At 39.8% G+C, this 14,551-nt stretch overlaps 1 protein-coding gene across 1 annotated transcript in view; it reads left to right on the forward strand.

Moving 5' to 3' along the window:
- LOC120528675 (CD209 antigen-like protein C) overlaps nucleotides 1–14,184 on the forward strand; it is a 33,766-nt gene extending 19,582 nt beyond the window's left edge. The window contains exons 4-6 of the mRNA XM_039752837.1: nucleotides 9,822–9,973; nucleotides 12,636–12,760; nucleotides 13,423–14,184. Coding sequence (XP_039608771.1) covers nucleotides 9,822–9,973; nucleotides 12,636–12,760; nucleotides 13,423–13,591 — 446 coding nt within the window. The 3' untranslated portion in view covers nucleotides 13,592–14,184. The remainder of the gene's footprint in view (nucleotides 1–9,821; nucleotides 9,974–12,635; nucleotides 12,761–13,422) is intronic.
- The last annotated feature ends 367 nt before the right edge of the window (nucleotides 14,185–14,551 follow it).

Genomic DNA, 14,551 nt, shown 5'->3' on the forward strand with positions numbered 1-14,551 from the left:
AGAAGTGTGCACATTGCAACAGGTACACATGTCGTAAATGTAGGAAATGTAGGTTGCGTGTGTGTGAACTGTTTAAAATTTAAATTTGATGATTGTATATAGCACTGAACTGACCTCATAAAATTAATAATTCCAGATATAAATATATATAAAAAATAAAGTGACAGTGTGATACGAAGAAGGCAGATTTACCAGCGTTTGTGTGTCAGTTTTTATCCCTCCAAATGAGAGAATATCCAGTTCCATTGCCTCAAAACACTACTCACATCTACAGTTAATCACGGTTTCAAATAAAAACTAACAGCGTCAGAAACCTAGGGTGGTAGTATGTATCGTGATTGTGAGTGAGAGAATAAAAGTGAAAAAAAGGTAACTTTTACAAGTACAGTACTATAAATGTACACAGTATGTTACAGATGCAAACCAAATGTATGTGTGTATTGTATAATATTAACAATAAGAGCAGCTCACTATTGAAAACAGTAAATATAGCAGGCAGTCGGGATCGAACCAGGGACTCTTGATATTAAGTTGGCAAATTTTACTACTACGCCACAGAAGCTGTTGTGTTGTCCTTGAACCTTTTGTGAAAGTGTTTATTTGATCTTTGGACTTCAGGCTTTACACATTCTATAGTTTATGCCTACATTTTGTAACATTTATTACTAAAATATGAAAACATTTCTGTTTTAACAATGTGTTTACATAGATTACTGTAGAAACGGAACACACATGAAATACATGTGTTCCAAATAACAATCCATTATTTCTACTCTAAAACTCCAGCAGTTCATTCCCAGATAATCAAACAAGGCATGAGCTGTGAGAACTTAGTGAACGTTCTGCGACGTTGGGGGATAGAATAGCAGGGTGCTTGCTGCTTGTCTTAATTGGCACATTTACAGGACAAAAGACACTGGCAGAGAGGTGCGAATGGATTTAAGGTGGGCCGGATTTATGAGTTTTCTCGTAGGCTGTGGTAATTCTAGTGTTAAGGAAAGAGGCCATATTTTAGGTTATGTTATAGACCACCCAATGCAGTAATTTCAACACACATCTTATTAGTAATATTGAAAAGGTAACTTTACAGGGGGATATTATAATCATGGGGTCTTTAACTATCCAAATATTAACCTTGCAGTTTTTAGAAGTAATCAGTGACTGTTTTTTAACATAGTATGCTAAAACACCAACGCTGGGTGAAGCTTGTCTGGATTTAGTATTTTGTAATAATCAGGATAGAATTGTGGGTGTAGAGGTGATTTATTCATTAGGGTAAAGTGACCATAATATAATACAACTTTCAGTGTTTTGTAATAGTGTGGATGCCAAGACTAAAATTGTTAAGTGTAACCCTGGTAGGGCAAATTTTGAGCAGATGCAGCAAAGTCTAAAAAGGATAGAGTGGGATAAGCTTTTAAGCATGGAGACAGTCAAGGAGCAATGGAACAGGTTTAAAAATGTTTTACATGTAATGCAGGACAAGTACATACCTAAATTTGGAATCTATACTAATAAAAGGCAAAGCCCTCACTCACTCACTCACTCACTCACTCACTCACTAATTCTCCAACTTCCCGTGTGGGTGGAAGGCTGAAATTTGGCAGGTTCATTCCTTACAGCTTCCTTACAAAAGTTGGGCAGGTTTTATATCGAAATTCTACGCGTAATGGTCATAACTGGAAGCTGTTTTCTCCATTTACTGTAATGGAGATGAGCTTGAACGCCGTGGGGGCGGAGTTTCGTGTGACATCATCACGCCTCCCACGTAATCACGCAGTACATAGAAAATCAGGAAGACCTCCAAAAAGCGCTGAAGAAAACATTCATTATATAATTGAGAAGGCAGCGAAACAATAAGAAGCGAGCGAGTGACATATACAACCATATTCATGAGTTCTGCTACTTCGGAAACAAAGCACGATGTAAACCTACACTTTAAATTAAGTTCATAGACAGGCTGCGCTGGCGTTTGTAATTTAGTGCCTGCCCATATAAGGCCGTCCGTCAGCGGCAATCCAATAGCAAACTGCCACGGGTAAATATTCACGGGTGAAGGACTGTGCTTATGGAGAGGAAGATGAGATGGTCAGGGTGGTGTTTGACACAAACTCAGCGAAACTGCGAGAGAAAGTTTTAAGTGCCAGGACTAAGGTAACATTAAATACAGCCATGGACATAGCACGAGATGGCACCAGCACAACTGGGGAACTTCGCTGCATGTACACCGAAGCGCTCACGTGAACTGACGCAGTGCACAGATAAAAAGCACCAGTTCCAAAGAGCGCTGAACAAAAACCGAATTACACAATTGAAAAGGCAGCAAAAATATGAAGCGCCTGATAAGCATATTCATAAATGCAGCTACTGCGGAAACAAAGCACACGGTGGAAAAGTCAATGTCCCGCTAAAGGAAGACAGTGTAAAAAAAAAACCCGTGCATGCAGTGTGTCAGGTCTCAGATAAAGAAGAAGACGAGCTGTTTATTGATGCAGTAAGAAACTAATCGATGAATGAAACCTGTCATCTTTACAACGATTGACAAACACGGAATGTAACTTGAACACAACACATCCTACAAATACGAACCTGATTGAAAGAAATAATGATAATCAAATCCTTGATGACAGCAACACTCACACTCAAAAAAATACTGTATATTGACAGTCATGTTACGTTATTTTTAAAATGTTCCCTTTTCTTTTTCATAACTTCTACTTCTCCACTGCGATACGGGGTATATATTTAAATGTATATATATACCCTGATCTACAGTACATACTCATCGCATGGACAAGCCACACGCTGTGGCGCAATTGTAGAGTCTTCGCCTCTAATGCCGACATTCGAGGTTCGATTCCCGAGAGGGATGCACTGAGTATGTACGCTACCCGATTCATTTTACCTTGCATCTCCTTGGTTTGGGACGTATGAAAAATATTCGGTTAACGCAGAATCATGTTACGCTATTTTTAAAATGTTTCCCTTTATTAGCACAAGCACAGCTGAGAAGCTTGATGCATGTCTCCATAACGCGTTAAAAATAACGCATTTAATCACACTTTCAATTCCAAGCAAACGGAACTTTTGTCAATGCATGATTTCCTGGTACATCCATTACACTGATGCACACATCACAGCTACAAAAATGTTAGAGTCGGAATAAAGCGCGTTCCTACGACTGATCATTTCGACTACCCGAGCGAAGCCTTGATAAAAGCATGGTTTTGTGCACACTGAAAAGCAAGCAAAATTAGATGCATTACAGAAAGCGGACTTTGTGGCTCTTACTGGGGATCATTGGACTTCCGTGACCGTTAGTAATTCTGATTACATCTAATTACAAAATGTTCAATGATCACACTGTTTTAGCCTAATGTACAAAATAATTTTGGCTAATGTTACTCAGAGTTTAAAGATTAAGTTGGTCAAATTACCTTTTATGTTTCTGACTTATTTTTTTAAGAAGAAAAACTGCACTTTATGTTGAAATTTTGGTTATTATTATTTAAAGACAATACTATTCTGAAAATGTACTTAAAGTACTTAAACTACCACTTTATTTTTAAGTCTGCCCAATTTTAACCAGGGATGATATTTTTGTTTCTGTTTTGAATTCAAATGCAGTTTAAAGGCTTTTTTTTCAGAAATTAAAACAGCTTCAGTTTACAATATTCATGTCCATGTCTATTATTTGATTCTGTCGCCCACTAAAACACTTTTAAATTAAAAAAAAAAACATTTGCGATTTGGGGCAAATTTACGTGTGCGATTACATACGATTAATCAAGATTAATTCTTACACAGCCTCTAATTAATTGGATTAATTTTTTTAATCGAGTCCCACCCCTAATATATATATATATATGTGGATATATATATATGTAGATTTGTATATATAAATGTGTATATACAGTATATATGTAGATATGTATATGTGTGTATATACAGTATGTATATATATGTGTGTGTGTATATATACAGTATTTATATATATATGTTTGTATATGTGTCTGTGTGTGTATATATATATATATATATATATATATATAGCAACACTCATGACAATGACAAAACAATTACATTGTCAATCATGTTACGTTATTATTAAAATGTTTCCTTTTCTTTTTATTTCTCCGCTGCCAATCACAGGTATTTTGCTATATATATATATATATATATATATATATATATATAGATATATATAAATATATACAGATATATATATATATATATATATATATATATATAAATAGATAGATATGACAACAACACTCAATATCAATGACAAAACAATTACATTAACAATCATCTTACGTTATTTTTAAAATGTTTGCTTTTCTTTTTCATAACTTCTTTAACACACTACTCCTCCGCTGCGAAGCGCGGGTAATTTGCTAGTTAATAATAAATTAAAAACAAACTCCGCAGTGGGTAAATAAAGAGTTAAAAAAGTATTTGTAAAAAGGCTGTGAAATGATGCAAAAAGACACCACAAAAAGGTCTGAGGCAGCCACCTCATACACTTGACAGTTAGTTTAAGAAAATAAGGCAAAATGCAAGAAAAGGTCTTTACAGACCTGTGTCCAAAACAGAACTGAGGTAACCGGCAAAACATGGTGGTTTTAAAGCTGGACATGAACCGGAAGTGATGTTCTTGGGCCAAGAACCAGAAGTGATGTCATCGGGCCCAGGCAGAATTTCCAATGGTTGGTCTGCAGATGAAAAAAGGAAAGAATTTATTGTTGCCTTGCCACTCCCTGGTTTCAGCATGGAATTTCCTTCTTTTGAACCCTTAGATTCCTCCAATGCAACTGTGTATAACACAGCCCTCCCCTCACCCCAGTCCCTTTGGATCAGGCATTCATGTCCGAGCTCATGAATGAGTGAAAACTTGTAAGACTATAGGCCTATAAACCACCTTGTAACACGCTTGTTGATTACTTGTGTAAGGCCATCCACTGTAAAGGTGCATGATCTGTAACCAAAGTGAACACACAACCTAAGAGATAATACCTCAGCTGTGTAATCATCCATTTGATTGCCAAGGCTTCCCATTTCCACTACTGCATACCTGATTTCCCGTTCCAACAGTTTCCAGGAATATAACAGGGTGCTCGACACCGTCAAGGCTCAGCACGGCACTAAGACCTGTGTTAGAAGCGTCCATCTGAAGGATGAAAGGCAAAAAGAAGTTAGGAGCTTTCAAGAATGGTGCCCATGTAAGGGTATATTTTAAGTCACTAAATGCATTTTCTGCGTTGATATCCCACACAAAATTGTGCGGGGCCCTCTTCTTTGTTAGGTTATTCAAGGGTGCCCCTCTCTCGGAAAATAAGGCCATTAAGCCGAGAAAGAGTTGGACTTGCCTCTTGATGTTTGGACAGGGCCATTTCAATATGGCATCTACTTTGGAACACTGTGGCCTCACAGTACCCCGACCCACCAGGTAGCCTAAATATTTGACATTGCTTGGACCTGCTCTAGGTGTTCCTTCCATGTGCTGGAATAGATCGCCACATTATCCAGGAAGGCACCACTATAGGAGTTATGAGGACAGAGCACTTTATCCACCAGACGCTGGAAGGTGGTAGGTGCCCAATGTAACCCTGATGGAAGGACATGCACAATACTGCCAGTCACCGCTAGGGGAACTAAATGCAGGCTTAGCCTTTGGGTAGTCCATTAAAAGAACCTAACAGTATCCTTTCATTATGTCAAGTGTGGTCAAGAACTCAGCCTGTCCTAGCTGATCAAGGAGGTTGTCCACTCATGGCATCAGATAGGAGTCGAATTGGAAGACTAGATTAAGCCACCAGAAGTCTTTGCTAAACCTCCAACTTCCGTCAGGATTAGGGACCAAGACAATAGGACTAGGCCAGGGACTATGACTTTCCTCTATCACACCTAGTTCTAGCATGCACTTGATCTCCAGTTCTACTTCTGCTCTTTTTGCCTCGGGAAGTCGATACAGGTGTTCTCAAACAATCACCCTGGGCTCTGTCATTATGTTATGTGCAATCAGAGTAGTCCATCTGGGTTTCTCGCTCACTCAGCAGGTTCACACGATATACCCGTTTGCTCGGTCAACGATTAGGTTGTTTCACCAAATAATTGACGAGCCCCTTTCTCTCCTTAACTTTGTAAGGGCCATGTTAATAATTTGGAATGGGAGGTAGGAACAAGGACCATGACACAATCTCCTGCAGTTCCCGCAGAAATGTGCCACTGTCATAATAGTGGACGCTTGCTGCTTTGCCTTTTCCATATGAACTTTTAGAAGGGTTGAATTTTCAAAAATCTATTGCTTAACTGCGTGATATATTCCAGCATATTTGTGGAGGGAAGGGCCTCCACTTCCGAACCTTTCTTTAGGATATCCAGTATACCCCGAGGTTGCCGTCCATATAATAATTCATACGATGAAAACCCCATAGAGACTTGTGAAATCTCCTGATATTCCAATAGGATGAAGGGGAGGAGCTGATCCCAGTTCCTTCCATTCTTGCTGACAACCTTGCGTGACTTCTGTTCAATGGTCTGGTTTGCGTTATGATATACCAAGGTCTTTAAATGCATTATCATAAGTAACTTGGCCATTTCACTGAATGTCTCCAAGGTAATGGCATCCCCTGGTCTGTCAGGACTTCCTTTGTGATGTTGACTCATGCAAAGACCCCTACTAATTCCCGTGCAATAGCTTTGGAGGTAGCTGTGCATAGAAAGACAGCTTTGAGATATAGGGTAGCATAATCAATTAGGACTAGTATGTATTTGTGTCCCCTAGCTGAGGGTTCTAGGGGACCCACTAAGTCGAACCCATCAATAAGGATAATGGGAAATACAGCAGCACAGTCCTTCCTGGGAATTTGACGCAATTTACACTCCAGGCAGGACATGCAAAAGCAGTCAACCTCCTCATTGATTCCCAGTCTATAGAATCGTAGCTTAATATGCTCAAGGGTTTTTTCGGTGCCTAGGTGACCTCCCAGGAGGTGGGTGTATGCTAGTTCACAGACCTGCCACGGATAGGACAGTGGGACTGACAACAGCGGCCATATATCACCCTTGTTCTCCTATAACCAATACAGAAGGTTATTATTTAAGACAAAGTGAGGATGCTGTGGCATAGGATGTTGAGTGTGGTGGACATTAACAGAACGACTGCATTTTTTGCAGATCTAAGAGAATCGTTATTCCATTGTTCCCATTTAAAAGAAGCCAGAGTTTGCTTACATTGGAAGAACAGCTGCAAGAGAGTGTCTGCACCGACCTCAATGGGCGTGGTTTCATTCCGGGCTACCGCACCGTCTGATGATGACATTTCATTATGTGACGTCCTGAGAATCTCCACATCACTCTGACTGGCCACATCTCCCGTCTCATGGCATTGATGAAGCTTGGGACACATCTTTCTGTCCATCAATAGGCCCAATTTTCGTTTATGAGTGATTAGTGCTAAACCACTTTTATTATTAGACTAATCTTATCCCAGTATCACTGGAAATGAAGGGTTTTGAAGGACCACTACAGTTAATATTTTCAAAAATCTTTCAAAACTGATGAAGCATGAGGCAGTCCTGTACTGGTGGGTGTCTCTGTGAACACAGGTCAGACTGGTCTTAACTTTTAGCCATTGTCGTGGCAACACGAAGCAGCAAGCAATAATGGAGATATTGCTGCCAGAATCCATTAGGGCTGATACCTGATGCCCATTTAAGATTACCGCTCCTGTACAAGAGAACAATAGTGGATTAACCAGAGCACAATACCCTTCCTCTCCTGCCACTCTAGTCAAATTTCCATTAGAAATGTTTCCTCACCTGTTGGCCAGGGGTTCCCCCACCTTTTTCAAAGGACTCTTCCTTTGTGGGGTTCTGGTGGATGGCCTTCTCCACCATGAGACCATAATTAGTCCTGTGCATTTCTGCCTTCAAGTATGGCCCAGTTCTGTTAGACCACCCAGTACAGTCCCGTCAGACTCTATTTTGTACCAAACTTTGGGGTGCAGCTTGCGCATTGTCCTCCTGACCTGCAACACACACCCTATACTCGGCCACTCTATGGTAATCTTCCACCTGAACCCATAAGGGCTATAGTTTAGATGAACAGGAGATCAAGGAGTTTTTCAGGTCATGCTACCGGTTCCTCATGGAGTCAATTATCCTGTCAACTTCACCACTGTGAAATGATTTCAAAAAAACACCATAAAAAGCTTTGGGGCAGCCACCCCATATACTTGAAAGTTGGTGTGAGAAAAAAAGGTAAAATGTGAGAAATAGGTCTTTACAGACTTGAGTCCAAAAAAGAACTGAGGTAACAGATAAAACATTGCAATTTTAAAGCCAGATAGAGGAAATGGCGTCATCTGGGTCCAGAAATGGAGGTGTCATCCTCATGTCCGGAAGCAGAAGTGACATCATCGGGCCTTGGAGGAATTTCCCGTGGGTCCGGCATGGAAATACCCTCTTTTGAGAACTTTAGCTGCCTCCCATGTGCACATATGTAACAAGGCACATGAGACTAATAACTCCAAAGTGAATTGTAGGGCGTATGAGAACATGAGGGCAAACAATTAAGGGAGGCTAAATGACAGTTGTAGCGGAATAAAGCAGATATGGCGAAAGACAACCCAAAATTGCTTTTTTTTTTTTTGCATTTTATTGATTTTATTAAAATGAAATAACATTCCATACAAGCAAGTCAAGTTTAACAATAACAAATCAACCCGAACCCATGTGAATGAGAGCAAGGCCAGCAGAGTAAAACCTTAAACTAGTAAAAATAAGTAAATAGATAAATTAATAAATGAATAAAAATTAATAGAATCAGAAAGAGGGGAGAGAATCTGCTTCCTCAATTTAAATGCTTATTCAAAAATGTTCTTGATTAGATCCTGCAAAGTTTTGCACAGATATTCTAAGTGAGAATTAGTTTTTTCCAATTTCAAATAGTAATAACATTAGTTACCCACTGACTTAAAAGAGGTGAGTTATGTTTCTTCCAGTTGAGCAAGACAAGTCTACATGCTAATAGTGAAGTAAAGGCAATTACAGTTTGTTTGTCCTTCTCCACTTTAAGCCCCTCTGTGAGCCCACCAAACACAGCTGTTAGTGGATTTGGAGAGATTGTGACACCAAGGCTGTCTAAAAGGCATTTAAAGATTTTGTTCCAAAATGATGTTAATTTGGTGCAGGCCCAAAACATGTGTCCCATTGAGGCTGGGACTTGATTGCTGCGTTCGCAGGTTGGATCTTGCCCTGGAAACATTTTGGACAATTTTAAACGAAGCAGATATGCTTGATATATAATTTTAAGTTGAATAATTGTATGCTTTGTGCATGTGGAGCTTCAGTGAATTCTGTACATTGCTGCCTTCCACTCCTTTTCTGAAATGTTGAGTAAAATATCCTTTTCCCACTGTACTCTGGAATCTTTGAAAGGGAGGGACTTTAAAATGTTTTTATATATTACAGAAATGCTGTCTGAGTCTTCAAGACTGATCAATATTATTTCCTGAAAATTTGTTTAAATGATGAACCAGACCTGGTCAGTTTGAGTTTGTATGAGGGTCTCTGTGAGACTGTCTGTGATGAGCTGACATCTTCCCTTTGCTCCTCAGGCTGCAGGGATAGACTCCCACTCCCTTTAACCATGAATTGGAAAATACAGGTTCAGGAACATGGATGAATAGACAGATGGAGAGACTGACTTGTGCTTTAAATTACATGTCTACGAGATAAAATGTGGCTCTCAGTGACCCAGCTCTTAATGTGATATCTTCTCTTCAGCTTCTCTCTTCATTTGTTCTTTTTTCACAGGCAGGACTTGTTATGTTTGTCCACAGAACTGGATGTTATTCAACTCAAAGTGTTACTTGTTCTCCAGTAATAAGCTAACCTGGACAGATGGCCTTGATGGCTGTAAAGCAGAGGGGGCACACCTGGTGATCATAGAGAGTGAGGAGGAGCAGGTATGCCCTTTGTGTCTACTTGGATTCACACAGTGTGGTTAGCAAAATGCAGTACTTAAATGTTTGCAATGGGCAAAAGAAGTCTGGATTCAGTGATAAAGAAGGACAGGTTAAAGCACAAGCATTAAGCAAAATAAAGATCTATCTATCTATCTATTGTGGTCCCCGGCCGGGACGCCCAGGAGGACGAGAGGAGGGCTTGTGCATCTGTCCTGGTTATGCTGGGGGCCTCGGGTAAAGGGCTTGGAAGCCCAGCCCTGTAGGGACCCGTGGCCACCGCCAGGCGGTGCCCCGATGCCCGTATATCCCGTGTGGTCCCCGGCCGGGGCTGGAGCCCGGTCGGGACGCCCAGGAGGACCAGAGGAGGGCTTGTGCCTCCTCCAGACCGAGAGGAGGCGTCCGTCCTGGTTATGCTGGAGGCCTCGGGTAGAGGGCTTGGAAGCCCAGCCCTGTAGGGGCCCGTGGCCACCGCCAGGCGGCGCCCCAGTGCCTTATTATCCCGGGAGCCCAGCACTTCCGCCACACCAGGAAGTGCTGGGGGGAAGATGACTGGGGACACCCAGACGGCTTCCGGGTGCGCAGCCGGCACTTCCGCCACACGGGGGTGTGTCCGCGGGAGATTGCCGGGAAGCAGCCTGAGCCCATCCGGGTTCCTATAAAAGGGGCCGCCTCCCTCCAGTCAGCAGTGGAAGTCGGGTGGAAGAGGACGGAGCTGGAGTGAGGACTGGAGGCGGCCAGGAGGAAAAGAGGCACAGGACTGGGTGGCCTGGACATTGGGGGAATCGGTGCAAGAGGCACTGGGGTTTGTAGTGCACGTAAATCTTGTACATAATAGTTGTAAATAAACAGTGTGTGGTGACAATATGATGTCTGTCTGTCTGTCTGTGTCCGGGTCCAAGTTCACACTATCTATCTATCTATCTATCTATCTATCTATCTATCTATCTATCTATCTATCTATCTATCTATCTATCTATCTATCTATCAAGGGGTTCAAAGGTTAAAAAATGTCTTTTTATTCTGTCATCTAAAGTTATTACAGATTTTCATTTTTAGAGAATATCTTCTGAATGATTTATGACATATTAGTAATTCTCATTCTTTCTCTTTTTGTCTTCCATTTTATTCCAAATGTTTTATTACAACACAATACAACTTATTTTTGTATAGACCTCTTTGCCGAGTGCATGGGCAGAGCACAGTGAACAAATTCTAAGGTACAAGTATAGATTATATTAATAACTAAAGAATTAGTACATATAAAGATACAGATTTGTTAAAACACACAGAAAGCAAAGTGTGAACTGATTAACACAAATGGATAGCAACAACATCTGTCCATTAATTAATACTTCTCAATTAGCACACAGGCCTAAATTGGATCAGATGAGATGGCGTGCTGCTGGTTCATTTGTAATTTGCATTTCATTGTTGCTTGGCAGCTGAATAAGAAAATAAGAAGCACTTAAAAACAGAATGTAGCTATTTAAGACTAAAAGAAGAAATTAAGCATTGAACAGGAGAGTTAAATAAAATGAAGCATACATAAAGTTATTTCAGCAAGAACAATTGGTATCTAAATATGAAACTGAGTTTAAACAAAAACCTGTGGCCACAACTTTGGTCCCTGTAGTCCCGGGCCAGTGAGAGCTCCTGTGTGTCCCTGACAAGGTAGGATTTCTGTGCACAGCAGTTTCATTGTGAAGTTCACTTTAACTGTGTGACTCTCTAATTCTGAAATTGTAATAACTGTATAGTGCCTATCACTCTGAGGAACAAACCCTCTAGAGACAGTAAATGTTATAAAATGTACTACACTCCCATTGTTACTTTTGTCCATGTTTATTATTCTTCATTTACTAAGTTCACATATGTTTACTTCATTGGATTTTGATTATTGAACTCAATTTATGTAGATTTATTTGAATATACAGGGATTTTATAGCCCTGCGGTGGGCTGGTGCCCTGCCCAGGGATTTGTTCCTGCCTTGCGTCCTGTGTTGGCTGGGATTGGCTCCAGCAGACCCCCATGACCCTGTCTTAGGATATAGCGGGTTGGACAATCGATGGAGTTGTTTTACAAATTTTTTTATCCATTTTAAATATATGACTTTATTATTACTGTTTATATAAATCATTGCTTATACTGATTATTAATAATTACACTTTTTGAAAAGGCTGCACAAAGTCAAGCAACAAAGACATTAAAATATAAAGCTGTGTTATCAGCAGAGAAAACTGCGCATAGGTAGGCTGAAAGCTGGAAAAAATATCAGCATTCTGTCAGATCAAACATTATTGTATATGCCCAGTAGTGCAGAAATTAATTCACACACGTCATGAGAGAAGCGGGCTCATTGAAGAAGACACTGATGCCAAACAAAAAACCAAGATGGGTGAGCATGAGATAAGATGGACATGCCATCATGGAAAGTGATGGAGCTAAATTAAAGAATTTAAACAGAAACGCCTGTCAAGTCCCTTCATTTGAAAAACAGCAGCATTACAGATTACCCATAGGAATATATAAAAAGTGTTACTTGGTTTCCATGAAACTTACATGATAAATAAAATGACAATAAAAATAAATCCAGACCATCTTTTCTGTATGTGTCATTTCATTCCGAAAGGTCTGCTTATTCAAACATATGTTTTTTTTTAGACATTTTTATTAAATGAGATGAGCAAACAAAGTTCCCAGAAGCCCTACTGGATTGGACTGAATGACATCGTTACTGAAGGACAATTTTTCTGGGTGGATAACAAACGTCTGGACCGAAGCAAAAGGTACAGGCATAAAGCAAACTCTCTGTATGTGTAAGTTTTAAAGATGTAGTCTATGTGGTGGGACAAATCAGATGACATTCAATTAAATTGTGGCCACAATCAAAACAGCACAAAAAACAGAAGTAAAATAAAGCTACTACTATAACTTCGTTCTTTTTAAGCAGACATCTGGTTCAAATTTAATAATCAATAGTAAAAGACAAAGAGAAAGTAAAGTTGAGTGGAAACCGTGGTCTCAACAAAGTGCTGTCCTTATTTTCCAAATCCAATGTTCTGGTCTTGTCTTTTCAAGGACTGAGGAACAGAAGAATGTGGCTGTTTGCTTTTGCTTTGGGTCACTTGTAGATCACAAGTCTTAATCACCCCACTTTGCCATGTTTTCACTTTTGATCCTTCTAATTCTCGTGCATTTTCCCAACTTGCTATGAATTTTATTCTTTTCACTTCTTTAATTTTTTTTCCTCATCATTTTCTGCTTTCTTATTATCTACTCATAAAACTCCCACATTCTTCCTGGTTTACTTTCCTTATTTACCTCCATGATTCCTTTGTGCCCTCAAAAAAAAAAACAAAATCTCCTTTTTGTGTTTAGTTTATTTTGGATGTGTATTTGGTAGGTTTGGTAGTCAACAGACGTTCTGATGGCTTGTCTTTTCTTTCAGCTTCTGGGGTGTGAATTGGGATGGATTCATGGAGCCAGATAACTGGAGAAATCAAGAAGACTGTGTGCAAATACAGAAAAACGCTACTGCTAGTGGCTGGTATGATGCCTGCTGTTCACAGACAAACAACGTTATCTGTGAAAAAGCAGCAGAAGGAATTGCACTGTGACCTTTAAGTGATAAATGACACAGAATATAAGGCATCAGTGGGAAACTCTAGATTGGCCGTAAAGGAGAGCACTCACTCAGAGGCACTGATTTATTTTGCAGTTTCTCCGAGTTCTCAGATATCTGCACACCCAGGTCACTGAGATATTTTATAAAGTGCACCTGCTCTCATTGTCACCTGGTCACAAAGTCACCCTTATCTCATTTCTTTGAGTCTTTTGAATGACACTTTTAACATACTTGACATTTCAATGATATGTGAAGAAAAATGCATGTTCAAAGGTTAAATTCATTTTAGACAATAATTCTCAGTACTGCGTAATCAAATGTACGGTCATAAGCGGCAAAAAATGTTAGTGGAGGTCAGAAAAACATTGTTCGGGACATATAATGGAGGTAAGCATGCAGGAAATTACCAAAGGTTTGAAGTAGCAGGAGAAGAGAAAATAAAACTTAAGTCAAGTACAAAACTGCAATTCAAAAATCAAAAGTCAAAAAATCTTATCTCTAGTCTAATGGCCTTTCCCTGACTTACAGGAAAACAAAGTAAAAATTCTTCTTTTGGCTGCTCCCGTTAAGGATCGCCAGAGCAGATCATCTTTTTCCATATCCTTCTGTCCTCTGTATCTTGATTCTGTTAACCCCATCACCTGCATGTCCTCTCTCACCACATCAATAAACCTCCTCTTAGGCCTTCCTCTTTTCCTCTTCCCTGGCAGCTCTATCCTTAGCATCCTTCTCCCAATATAGTCATCATCCCTCCTCTGCACATGTCCAAACCAACTCAATCTCACCTCTCTGACTTTGTCTTTCAACTGCTCAACTTGAGCTTAGTTTGCAAAAATATCTTTAATCCAAAGCTAGGATGTCACCTTAGCAAATCATAATATAATTTGATGGTTCAGAAAGTAGAACAGAAAATGGCATTGATAGAAAAGCAATAAAAATGTATAAATAACAA

Source organism: Polypterus senegalus, chromosome 4 (genome assembly GCF_016835505.1).
Source record: "Polypterus senegalus isolate Bchr_013 chromosome 4, ASM1683550v1, whole genome shotgun sequence".
Classification (NCBI taxonomy): Eukaryota; Metazoa; Chordata; class Cladistia; order Polypteriformes; family Polypteridae; genus Polypterus; species Polypterus senegalus.